At 38.3% G+C, this 13,635-nt stretch overlaps 1 protein-coding gene across 1 annotated transcript; it reads right to left on the bottom strand.

The window, feature by feature from the left end:
- Positions 1-1,000: 1,000 nt before the first annotated feature.
- LOC135945626 (uncharacterized) lies at positions 1,001-3,759 on the bottom strand. Its single transcript, XM_065493426.1, has 7 exons — positions 3,541-3,759; positions 2,950-3,067; positions 2,545-2,678; positions 1,784-2,110; positions 1,394-1,674; positions 1,204-1,334; positions 1,001-1,149 (listed from the first exon to the last, which is right to left on the bottom strand). The coding sequence occupies exons 1-7, from the start codon at positions 3,742-3,744 to the stop codon at positions 1,043-1,045; spliced, it is 1,302 nt and encodes a 433-aa protein (XP_065349498.1). The 5' UTR covers positions 3,745-3,759; the 3' UTR covers positions 1,001-1,042.
- Between the last annotated feature and the right edge of the window lie 9,876 nt (positions 3,760-13,635).

Below are 13,635 nucleotides of genomic sequence, written 5' to 3'. Positions count from 1 at the left end.
TTATCCATTATTTCTTATTCACATATTTAATTATATTTATGATAATTTATCTTAAAAATCTTCAATAGAGAAGATTGAGAGGAAGACATACTTAAATATTTTCATTACACATTAATTCCAATCGAATACATATTATATGGTAAAAAATACCAAAAATAAAGAAATAAATATTTTCGTTCTTAATAAATTAAGTTTTGCGCCTACTTTCTGATTATCTTGACCTCAAATTCAAAGTCTGTTAATATGTCGGTGTCCGCCAGTGCTGGTTATTCCGTCCTCAAGAGGGAGATAACACATTGTTAGCTAGACCGTCGTGGGCGGCTTAAAATATGTACTTAAATTATTTTTAAACATAAAATAAAGTTAAATTTATTATATAATCAATTTATTTATATGTATTTTATTATTAAAAAAATGCGGATTCAGGGAGAAAGGCAGCAAATTGACAGCTAACGAATATGGAGCAGTGGAGCTTAGCGTTTGCATAATGTTCAAAGTTTGCTCAAATACTGTAATCTGTAGTAGATTAGTTTTGATAACAGACGCGTGAATAATCAGCCGTCGCTTTTGGATAAGAATCAAACGGCCGTGCCTATTGTGTTCTCGTGATTCCAGTTTTTCGATAAACACTCTTTGATTAATCAAACTTGTGGCACAATTTAGCTACTGATATTTTTTTAATTATTTGTTAAAGGAGACACTTAATTATATTTCTTTAATTTTAATAATTAGAGCCTTTTTGCGTCGTTGGTTGGTGAAAGCGCCCGACGCAACCGACTTTAATTAAAGTGTCTCTCCGCTGGCGGTGCAATTTCATATAATATTTTCTCTATATTAATTCGCACCGCCACCGCGCTGCTTCGTATTGAGTAGGCTCGCGTAAATTTGCCCAGGCACAAAAGTCTCCTTTCCTCTTTTCTTATTTTAGTTTTTGTCCTCTTCCCACCGACATTCTGAACAAATCTCTATAAATATTTGTATTTAAATTAAACCAACAGAATTGACTTTAATTCTTATTATTTATCATAGACTCAAACACTTTCTATGGAAACTCTGAGTAGGTGTAGACGTAAACCTCATTGGCGGTGTAGCCGGCAGCCACGATGTCAGTGAAGCCGTCGTTGTCCAAATCGGCAATCGCATATTTGCCTGGGCAGAAAATAATTAAAAAAATAAAAATTAAATTTAAAAAAAATCGTATACCTGTGGTGGTGGCACCGGTGTCGACCAGCAGGTGTTTGTTGTAGGTCCAGTCGGCAGGGTCCTGGCTCACAGGTTCCAAAATGTAATGCTTCCCGTCGTCGTCGCCGGACACGAACACGTACGGTTTATCTCTAAAATTAATCAAAAATTAATATAAAAGCACGTCATTTGCCTGGGTGCATGAATTTACCCTGACTGCTGGTGCTGGAGGCCCTTGTAGAAGGCGTGGGGGGCGCCGGGGGTCATGGACTGGCCCCCGATGATCGGGTTGGCCTTGAAATTGTCGGCGATCACGATTCGCTCCCACGGATCCGACCGGAAGTCGTCCGGCACGGGGAAAACAAACACGTTGCCCAGAGTGTGGTTGTAGCCACACACCGTCAGCTCAGGTTTGCCGTCCAGGTTCAGGTCGCCGACCTCCAGGTCGAAGATTTGGCCCACGTTCACGTCGTCAATCACCACAGACAGAATCTGGTTTTAAACAAAAATAAATTGATTATTTTAAAGAAATTGGAATTAATCAGGTTATCAGGTCGCGTGACCTAAGGAAGGTCTTTAACAGGCAAGGATTTTAACTCACGGTGGAGGGGTCGCTGAGGAAGGAGTCGGAGCCGTCGGCGGCGTAGTAGAGGACGAGGCGTTCGGTGAAGAACTCGCCGACAACCAGGACGGTAAAGTCCTGTCCGGCGGCCTGCAGGGTGGTCAACCGGAAGTGGACGTCGGGCCCGGAGGTAATCAGGTGCTGCGTCCAGCCCTCGTACACGCCGTTGCCAGGGTTTTCCAGCCACAAAAGGTCGTAGGTCGGCGCGCCTAAGGTCGGCAGATGGAACCTGGCGGTCACGGCGTCCAACAGGCCGTCCTTGTTCACGTCGTACCAAACCACGCGGTGGTACGAAAACGCAAGCTCCTATGAGAGAAAAAAAATAATAAAAATATTTTTATTATTTAAGACCATGTCTGACGAGTTTTTTGAGCTCACCAATCGATTCCTGAGGGTCGAATTAGTCAGAAAGGATGTTTTTTCCGTTAAAAAAATGCAGCGCGACGTGCGAATTTTTTTCCCGCCAAAAAATTAATGCGAGAAGTGCGCATTCGTGACAGTTGGTTTGAGCACTTACAGAGGGACCACCTGTACGAATGATTTCTTTGGCAGATCCAGCCAGCTCTCACGCATGCGCATTTCTCGCATTCATTTGTTTTGGCGGGAAAAAAGTTTGCACGTCGCGCTACACAGATTTTAACGGAAAAAACGTCCATTTCACCTAATTCGACCCTCAGGAATCGATTGGTGGGCTCAGAAACGTTGTCAAAGACGGTCTTTAATTAATACAAGGGAATTACGTCAAGTGAAGCGATGTTTCCGGCTCTTTCCACGGGGTCGACGTCGGTGAAATAAATGTTGAGGGCTCCGGACTGCTTGCCTGGCACCAAGAAACCGGACGTCCAGACGACGCCTTCGCGTCCCACAACACTGCCTGAAATTTACCGAATTATGATTTTAAAAACGCTCATCCTCTCGTTCCGAGCAAATAAAATGGAAACGTGTTTTTGCGTGGCAACAAATGAAGAAAGTATAAGCCACGGCGGAGTACACGCTGCACTTTTCAACGGAAAAACATCCATTTTAGCTTTTTCGACCTTCGAGAATCGATTGGCGAGCTCAGAAACTTCATCAAAGACTATTTTTAAAATTAAAATTAATCTCCGCTTCTCAGCTGGAATTCTGTAACAAAGTTTGGATCTCACTTGGCATGAAATTGACATCGTTGGGCCAGTAGTTTTCCTTGTCGATCAGGGTGGGTGCCCAGTTGGCCACGTCGTTCAGCTGCCGTCCTGGCGAGCGCAGCAGGTAAATGTCGTCCCTCTGAAACACAAATATTCCAGCTTTTTGCTTCAGTTTCCTCGTGACTCGTGCGGTTTTAATTAAACTCGCGTCTGCATATTAGGTATGCCGCAAACTCAGCTGGCAGAAAACGTGACATATTCTGTTATGGACCAAATTCCCCGGATAATCGAGCTTTATTTTATGAGAAAATATTCGTGGAAAAAATTCAATCTCTATTTTTTCTTTTGGGAACGTTTTGAAACAATAAAAAAATTATATAATTTAATTTTTATTTAATTATTTATCACAATTTTCAATCGGGAGTTTTGATTTATTTATGACTGTAGAATAATTTTGCTTTGAATAATAAATTATAAAAATCCCTCTGCAATCCCCTTAAATTGAAAAAATATGAAATTATTTTTATGAACTATGAATGAAATTATAAATCAAAATTAATTCGCATTAAATCAAATAAACAAATTATTACGTAATGATAATTATTTTCGCACCTGGAGCACGGCGAGCGGATCAAAGTTGGAGATGTAGAGGGTGTATTTGTCGAGGGGGTCGACGTCTCGTTCCGTGGCGTACAGCTGCACGAAGGCGGGATGTCCGAGGGGAAATTGGTCGATGAGGCGCGGCAACACGCGATCCTGGCCCGCGACCAACGCGACCACCAACGCCAAAACGACGACAACCGCCACAGCACGCATCTTCACAAAAAAGTGTCCACGCACTCGGCTTTCGGCTTCTTTTATAATTTCCATATCGCGATAAGGCCAATCAATCACATTCTTTCGTCGCATGACAAAATATAAAAAATAGACATGGTGTTATCTTTTAGAACATAAAAAGAAATTTCAGCTAGTTAAGAGGATGATCTTTGTTGAAGCTGCGCAGTAAATTTGTGCACATCTCAAGCATGCGCAGTATGTTCACATCGCTTCTAAATCTCACAGGGATGCTGAAACATACTACTGCGCATGCGTGACCCAAATTAAAACCATCTGCGCAGTTTAAATTCCCACCGGAGGCCCGTATTGCGATCTGTGTTGGTTTCCCGCCGGTTAAAAGTGAAAATGGCGTTGAAATTAAAGGAGACAGTCCAGTCGGCCAATCAGAAGCGTCGAAAAAGAGGCGTGCCGATCTAAACATTTAATTCCCACGCATTTTGTTACATTTCCGTTGGCCTGGAGTGCCATCTAACGGTTGATTCACCAATTACCGGGCTAATCAGCTGTTAGTAAATGATTTTCCCGCCGTTCTCTACCAGACGCCAATATCTGCGCGTCGCGTGAATCCGGCCCCCGGTGATTTCGCTACTGTATAAATTTTCTGGCAATTTCTAGGCAGAAGCAAGTTGATTTTCCTCTTTAGTATCTAACAGAGCGAAGAGACGAATTCGGAGCACTCGAGGCTGCGCTTACATAATGTGCAAAGTTTGCTCATCCAATCTGTCGATTGGTGCGTTGATAAAATACGTGTGAATAATCAGCAGTCGCAGTCGCTAGTCGATAAGCAAGAAAAACATCTCAAAGTTTCGATAAGCGCTCTTAGGAAATTGGGTTTTTTATTTAGCTATTTTAAAACCTTCGTAAATTTCAGGAATTTTTCGAGTTTTATACCTGAAGCCGAGTTTGGAAGAAAGTTTATCTTGAGTATTATTTTAATAATAAGTTTCAAATGTTCATGGAAATAAGTAATCATATGTTGGGGCAGGGAAAAAACGTTTAAAAAGAAATTGCATAACACATTTCATGGCATTTAAACACATCGATTCAAATATAAAATTAATTATTAATTAGTCTAAAAAACTGTTGCACAGTTGGGTTCTGAAAAAATAAAATATATTATAGTAAAAAATTTAAAATTAAAGTTAACCCAAGTTCTGCAAGAAGGAAATAACATTCTCCTGGTTTATTTGGTTAATTTTCGTTTTCAAAAACACTAATCAACTCAGAAATACAAGCTTCGGTATCTCTGAGTGGAGTCGATTGGCAAGCCGGAGGCAAATCTTCATATTTCAACCTTTTTCCGAATCTGAAAAGAGAAAAATGTTTTCAATAAAGTGCGAACAAAACAACTTTCTTCTTACTTGAAATCAGTTAGTTTCGGAAGATATGCACACGCACTCTTTAAAAAATTTGCCAATGCTTCATTGACTGATTGTCTAAAAAAGACGTGCAAAGTGTTTAGGTTTTTGAAAATCCGCTTTTCTTGAATCAAAGAGTTGAGAGTCAAGACATCATTTTCGTTGAAAATCCCCGCTTGCAACTTGACCTTTTCCAGTTTCGGAGCTGATAAAATGGACAAAGCGTTGCATTGTGGCAAACGAGGTCCATTACGAGGTAATCCATTAAGACGACTGCAATCACGACTTTATTTTTTTAAATCAGTTTAATATTTACAGAGCAAGTCGTCTATGGTACTTACGCGTCAGCCCATTCGAGTTCCTTCAGCTCCGCAAAAAATTCTATTTTTGATTCTGTAGCTTCGAAACACACGCTGAGCAGTGACAATTTTTCAAGTTTCGGGCAGCACTTGAAAATCAATTCCAAATCTATTTTTATCAATGTAAAAAAGGCTCCCAATTCAAGTGATTGCAGATTTTGTCCGTAGTTAGTCAAATACTTTTCAATCACATCGCTGCCGAGGGAATTCACCAAATGAAGCTGCCTTATGTTGTCGAATTTTGGCATCACTTTTTTCGCCATAGAGGCACTTGAAATATTTTCAACCTTTTATAAAAAACAAAATACTGTTTAAAGCGGTGTGAAATATGTTTATCCTCATGTCAGGATTAAAAATCATCTTAAATCAATCAGTTAGTTCAAAAATTAGCAATTACTTACCATGAGACAGGTCACTTTTGGAAATAAATTGGGCAATTCTTCAACTGCACTAAACTGGTCCACACAAATATTTCGCAGATTTGAGAATCCAGGGAAGTCCAAACTACGATATCTATTGGTATTTATTCCCCCGCTAATCCACTCCGCTATTTCGTTTGGATCAAATTGAAGTACTTCGATGTTTGCAAGATTTCTGGTGCACAAACGACCCATCAAATCGTTGTCATAACTACGCCAGTGTTCGAAAATCAATTCTTTCAGGTTGCAAAAACTGCTTGATATTTCTTCACGGAGTGGCTCGTCCATGCTCCTATGATTTATCGAATCGACATTGATGTACTCTAGTCTTGAAAGATTTTTGCATATTTTAAGCAAATCGGATAAATGAAAGCAAAAAAAGTTGGCTGTTAGCCTGTTTAAGTTTCGCATTTTCATCAGTGATTGCACCATTTGCTGATTAAACACAACAGGTTCTAAATATGTACAATCATACGGACTCCCCCCTTTGCAAAATTGTTTGTTTCCCTTTATGATAAGAGTCTCGATTTGTGGAGCTCGACTTTCTATTTGTTTCAAAAGTTGGACGCACCATTGCGTCACCTAACAACAAAAGTATAAATATGTTTTCACTTCACGTTTATGATTGTGATAATGCCTTTTCAACTTTTCCGTCTTCATACCGGCCAGGACAAAAGGACAAAATGCCGCTCAACTCGATGTAGCGGGTTCTTGGGCTTAGCAGCAAAGGGAAGATCTTTTTCAAAATTTCGAATTCCATTTCCCGACCCTGCACGTCCAAACATCTCATCTTCATTAAAACTTGCAAAATTTTGTCTCGCAAAGCGCCAGCTGCAAATGATGAACAAACTGATGTCCTTCGAATATTCGAATCAAAACGTATACTCACGCAAACTCTTCAGTTTCTTGAGCTCATCAGGATTGGTTAAATAAAATGTCAGTTGCTTCGAAATTATTCGAACTGCCAGTTGCTGCAAACCGAGGCTTTTCCTTCGCAGATTTTGGAGCCGCTTCTTGGTCAGCTGCACTGCGTCCACCGTAGACATCGTAAACTGCTCACAATTGAAAGAGACTTCCAATTTGTTCGTGTTGATGCGTCCAAGTGCCAAGAAATGTGTTATTCAGTTTCCTTTTAAACGTTTTTCGTCTACTGATAAGCCGGGCCACACATGATTACACATTTTCGTTGAAAGAGGAAAACATTTTAACTACCGAAAGCTGAACTTAGAATAAAAATAATGAATTTTGTGTTTAGTCCTTTAAAATCTCCAATAAAAGATTGAGGAAGGCACGTGAATAATATAAGTGGAAAAAGAGTTCCTTAATATCTACAAAAATTGGAACATCTCATAGAAAATTGATGTGTATCTTGAATATCTTCAACGCACGCAAATTCCTCTTCATTCAAGACCTGAAAAACTGCCTCATTTAGGAATTTAACTTTTAGTTTATTCAGGTTTAATTAAAATTAAATCATCTAGGTATAAATTACATAAATTTGTTTAATATAAAAACTTATATACATTATGTTTGTAGTCACATCATTTTTCCAATACAAAATTTAGAAATTGTTGAGAAATCTAAAGATTTCAAACTCAATAAATATTGGAAAATGCTGAGAAAGCAAAAGAGGTCGTCTATGTGAGGTATGTACATTTGTTCGTTATCTCTTGCTATTAAAATTTAAACTAGTAACGCTGAATCACGCAGGTTTCTTACACAAACACAAATTCTTGAAGCGTAAAATTAGAAAAACCATTTGCTCATCCGAGAAAATATTGAATTTCAAGTCATCTGGAGGAAGGGGGGATTGTTAGCTTGGTAAGTCTTACTAAGAGCTATCAAGAACAACAAATTTGATACTCGCAATCAAACCTTTGTTCTTGTAAAACTGTGTAATTCTCTTGCAAAGCTTCCCTTTTTTATCGAGTTCCGTTTTTCGGATATGATCTATAGTTGCCGATCGCTCCCGAACTAATTGCATCTCGAAATGATTGACTTTTGTTAAAATATTCTGAAAAATGACAATCCGGTTATATACTTGTTGCAAATGTTCGGCATCGACCGAGAGTTGTCCCAACAGCCTCACTTTCTCCAGGTTTGGTGCCAAAAATAGGCTGCAGATTGGCACTACACAAATAGCCTCTCCGGAATCCCTGAAAATCGATAAATTAAAATTTTAAGGGCAATTAAATTTAAACCCATAAATACAGTAACGAACCTGTTGACAGCAAAATAAATTTCCAGCTCTTTGAGGGACTTAAACTTTTCCAGACTCCAGACCGAGTTTCCTCCGACCAGGGGCGTGATGACACCCACAGCCAGCTTCCGCAACGTCATGTACAACCCCTGAAAGGTTTCCATGCTGAGACTCTGACTGCTCTTGAAATCCACGGTCAAGTGCGACAGCCGTTTTTCCCTGTAGGCCAGCGTGAAACTCCAGAGATAGTCGAGTTTGGGAATTTTGATCAAAGTGAGATACGCAAGCTTAGGAAACATCAGGAATCCGTAAAATTTGTAACTCTGGTCATCCGTTTGCTGACTCCAGTCGATCTGAAATTTGTTGTTTTAGGATTCATTTTCTGATTTATAATTTTGAAAACATACCTGAAGGTGAATGAGGTTAGGGAAATAACTGCTCAATGGCTGCGTGATATGTCCGGTCATTTTATGCGCAATGTGCGTCAGACTAGATTCATCAAATTCATCCATCGCATTTATAAAACTCGCAATATCAACGTAGCGGCCGGGTTTTCCCAAGGTTTTAACTCGGGGCAGCGAGATTATGAAGAATACGTCCAAAGTGTGTTCAAAAATGGAAATGTCGTATAAATTGTTCCTGACGTTGGCATCGTATTCGAAGATTCGCAAACGCCCCATGCTGCTCCTAACTAGTTTAGATCGAACCACGCCTAAATCAATATCATGATTTAAAACGACTTCAACAGTCGAAAGAAAGGGTAGATTTTCACACAGATCCATCAGGTCGTTCAAACAGAAAGGATATACGTCTATTTTTATGGTCTTTAAGTTTCTCATGTTCTTTAGTTCGACTCGAACTTGTTCGAGGTCACTCTTCAATATTTCAGGCAACGAGTTGTCGTTCCACTCATCGAGTTGCAGTCGTTCTTCCTTATTTTTTATGGAATCATCTTTCAGGAATCGAAACTCGGTAATCTCTCTTTTTCCGGAGATTTTCTGCAGGATCTGAACATTCAGGATAATTCAATAAGGACAACAAAATTAAGAGAATGGTTTTACCTGAATCATGGATTTGGAATTTCCCTCGAAGAATTCCACAATTGGGAAAAAGCAAAGAGTCTCTGTCTTAATTTTCAGAATCATATTTGCAACAGTTTCCAAATTTTGTCCATTCGTATTTGGACCAGGAACTTTCAATTCATCGACGAGATGCACCCAAACTTTATCAAACGAAGAGTCATCTATAAAAAAAATATTTAGCATTTTTTTTACAAAGACGGAAAAGATTAGAGAATGCAGGAAGTGCAAAGAATTTACTTGAGATTTCATCAACGGAATACAATGGGAAAGAATGTCATCTGACAAAAGGGGAACTTTTAAAAATGTTTCGAACGTCTTACGCACTGTTAAGACTTTTTGTTGATTTACTTACCAGAAAATCCTAATTCTTCTAATTTTTTTAGAATTCTTTCCATTTCGTCTTCTTTATTTTCAACAGGTTTTCTGGATAAGAATTTTTTAAGAAATGACATTTTTCTTCTGCTTGGTCGAGTCGTTTATTTCAAAGGCTTAAAAAAACATGAATAACAAACCTGATTAATTAAAAAGCCAATTTTTAAATAAACGAAATTGCTGCACAGCTAATTAGAATAGAATAACTCACATATTTTGGCGCTGGCAGGATCGAGAGACGGAGAGAGGCACACGCACGACTTTGCTCTTTCTAAGATGCGTCGGAAATCACCTTTCTTTCTCCTCCCCTCCGTGTTCAGGGAGGGTGGAAGGAGGCGAGGGACGAATACTACCGAAGGAATGGAGGCACGATTTCTTTTCTCGAGCTGTGTTATTTTTTCACTTGAATTTATTTTTTCGAGATGCATATTTATGTCAGGCTTAGGTTTCTTGCATCACGGCCCTGCCTACCGAGTTGCATACCTAACCAAATTTCTGCTTCAAGGTGATTTAAATTTTATTGGTGCAACTCAAGCGGGAATTAAGAGATAAATAATATTTAGATTTCACGTTTGATTGAATTATTTTCATCTGGTTTTCAATGAGCAAGCGGAGCAATTAAATAATATCTTGTTGATACAAAAAGAATGACTTTTTAATATAATTAACAATGAAAAGCATTAAAGTGTTTTGCTCTAAAGTGGCACAAAAGCTTTAATTGGAAATACAAAACTCGTTCATTATTTCTTTTCCGATTATGTTTTTAAGCAAAAATTTAGTTGATTAATTTTCTTTTTCACGCATATTTTGCGCTTTATAAACCATTAACAATAATTTTCGTTTTCAAAAACGCGAATCATCTCATAAACACATTCATCGAAAAGACAGATAGGAGTCGGTTGGCATCCACGACGAGGGTCGTTGCACCTATATCTGTTCCCAACTCTGCAAACAGAAAAATGCAAATGTATACCTCAAAATATTATCGAAACAACTCGGTACTTACTTGAAATCAGTTAGCTTGGGAAGAAAGGCGCACGCACTCTTCAAAACATTAGCCAAAGATTTCAATACGCCTTCATTAGGGATTTGAAAAGTAAAATAGACGTGCAAAGTGTGCAGGTTATTTAAAATTCGATTTTCTCGAATCAAAGAGTTGAGAAGCAAAAGATCATCTTCGTAAATGAGTCCAACTTCCAACTTGACTTTTTCAAGTTTTGGCGCCGACAAAATGTCGGACAATTCCACGAATGGGGTATGAAACGTTCCACCATAAGAATAGAATTTGTAACTGTCAATTTAACAAATCAGATTAATAAATTGCAGGGCAAATCTGCTGGAACTTACTTGTTAAATGCCCATTCCAGTTCCTTCAGCTCTGCGAAAAATCCCGTTTTTGATGGTGGCGTTTTTAAAGACACGTTGAGCAATGACAGTTTTTCAAGTTTTGGAGAGCACCTGAAAATCGTTTCCAAATCAATTTCTGTACTTATACTATCGTGTCCCAAATAGAGAGATTGGAGATTTTTTCCGTAGGCATCCAAATACTTCTCATAATCCTCGCTTTCGCAAGGATTCAACAAATGAAGATTTGTAATATTGTCGAATTTTGGCATTACATCCTTGTCAGGAAAATAGCCCGCATGATTCACCTTTAAAATTAAAAAAATATGTAAAGAGCGATGATGCATACAATGCAAAAGATGGATATTTAAATTATGATTTACAATTATTTAAACCTTTGAAATTAAAAACAGATAAATTTTAAAACGCTGAAGCGTGAGCAGTACATAATCAAAGAGTTCAAATAATGCTTACCATGAGACAGGTGACTTTTGGAAATAATTTGGGCATTTCTTCAACTATTACTGTTGAGTAATCCAGTAACATATCCATAAAAATCTGTCGCAGATTTGAGGCTCCAGGAAATTTCAAACCCTGATATCTAGCATTTTTGTGTTTTCTGATGCCAACCAACTCCATTATTTTGTTTGGATCATATTGAACCACTTCGATGTTTGGAAGATTTCTCGTGCACAAAACACCCAACCATTCAAAAGAGGGATACTCAAAAATCAATTCTTTCAGGTTGCAAAAACTGCTTGATACTTTTTTACGGGATGGCTTGTCTGTCCCCTTCTTGTGATTCAAAAACTCGACGTTGACGTACTGCAGTTTCGAATTATTTTTGCATATTTTAAGCAAATCAGTCAAACGAAATAAATATAGGCTGACATTTAGCCTGTTTAAATTTTGCATTTTCATCAGTGATTGCACCATTTCCTGATTGAACTCGAGTTGTTCTACAGAAGTACAAGGACCCTCTACGTAAAATGGTTTGCTTCGTTTCATGACGAGAGTCTCCACTTGCGGTGCTCGAGTTTCTATTTGTTTTAAAAGCTTGACGAACCATCGTGTAACCTAACAACCAAAAATAATGTTTTCACTGCGTGTTAATGACTGTGATAATATTACGGCTACCTTTTTAATTTTGCCATCTTTATACCGGTCAGGATAAAAGGACAAAATGCCGTTCAACTCGATGTAGCGGGTTCTTTGGCTCAGCAGCAATGGGAAGATTTTTAACAAATTTTTAAACTCCAATTCCTGTCCCTGCTCGTCCAAACACCTCTTCTTCATTAAAACTTGCAAAATTTTCTCTCGCAAAACGCCAGCTGCAATTGATAACCTGACGTCCTCGTTCAAATATTTGAAACAAACCGAATACTCACGCAAACCCTTCAGTTTCTCGAGTTCATCTGGATGCGTTCTGTAAAAAGTCAGTTGCCTCGGAATCTCTCGAACAGCGAGTTGCTGCAAACCGAGTCTTCTCGCTCGCAGATTTCGGAGCCGCTTCTTGGTCAGCCGCAACTCGTTCACCGTAGACATCGTAGCGAAATTTTCAAACTGCTCTCTCTCAATTAACAGAGTGCGCTTGAAACTGTTCGGATCGATGTGTCCAAGTGCCAAGAAATGTTTTATTCGTTTTTCTTTTATACGATTTTCCCCTGCGGATAAGCTTGGTCTCATAACTACATATTTTTGATCATGAAAATGAAATTTAATTACGTTATTAAAATATTTTAAATTATTGTAATTTTTTGAAAATATATAAATTACATACGTATTACATGAGCAATTAATTAAACACTATTTTGTGTGCAAGAGGCATAAATGAAGAATTTGATATTGATGGTTTTACAAGAAGTTTTGAATTTACATTTACACCCCAATGTATCTTCATCTTCTTCCCGCAAACACCATTAGGCGGCTGTTCTTTGAACCTGGTCGACTAAATTAGTTATGAATTAAGGTTTAAAAAACTGAACGTAAAATGCAAAGTGGTACGAAAATATTATCGATGCGTAAAAATTTTATTGAATCAGGTAAGTGTTCACATGATTTTCACGCGAAATCCCTATATGCATAAATTATAGAGTATAGCTCATGTATTTATTTGAATTTCCAGCATTATTGCTTTTGCGGACCTGTCGTTTTTTTATTAGTTTCGAGGGCAGCCGCCAGCCACTTAGCCACCAGGTCCCACCTTTTAGACAATTGCTGAAAATTACAACGCACGTGTAGATCGAATTAATGGAATTTGCTTGAAAAATAGCGTGACACTTGAGAAATGCAATGAAAATATCCAGCATATTCCTATTACTAGACAATATATTAATTTTAATGACGAAGATGAGTTAGAAATTTGTAAATTATTTTTTTTTTAATCATGCTTTTGCAAATTTAAGAAAAAACATGCTGGAGAAATTCGATTAGATTGCGCGCACGAACGACACGCTTCTACCCTCCGAGGTGGTGAGACAATAATTGGGGAAAACCTTGCTTGGCCCTAGGTGCAATGGAGGAGAGAAGTGAAGGAGACGCTGACAACCTTAAATACTAGAAATTATCTTCTTGTAGCAATTCCAACCCTCTTCTCTGTTCTAAAAACGAACCACATATTAATAAACCGCCGAGTGATATGAATTATATAATTCAGAAAATCTGCCCGCATTTCTCAGCATAAAATTTAAACAAATTTCCTACTAAATTAGTGAAAATTCAATATTAGCTTAAATT

Source organism: Cloeon dipterum, chromosome X, assembly GCF_949628265.1.
Source record: "Cloeon dipterum chromosome X, ieCloDipt1.1, whole genome shotgun sequence".
Lineage (NCBI taxonomy): Eukaryota > Metazoa > Arthropoda > Insecta > Ephemeroptera > Baetidae > Cloeon > Cloeon dipterum.
This window is presented reverse-complemented; position numbering and strand designations above follow the sequence as displayed.

What these genes read in the sequence shown, in the direction of transcription:
- LOC135945626 (XM_065493426.1), bottom strand. Translation starts at nt 3,744, where the DNA reads ATGCGTGCTGTGGCGGTTGTCGTCGTTTTGGCGTTGGTGGTCGCGTTG. An exon ending in ATCCGCTCGCCGTGCTCCAG is followed by an intron (nt 3,068 to 3,540) that starts GTGCGAAAATAA and finishes TTTGTGTTTCAG; the next exon opens with AGGGACGACATTTACCTGCT. An exon ending in TCCTCAGCGACCCCTCCACC is followed by an intron (nt 1,675 to 1,783) that starts GTGAGTTAAAAT and finishes GTTTAAAACCAG; the next exon opens with ATTCTGTCTGTGGTGATTGA.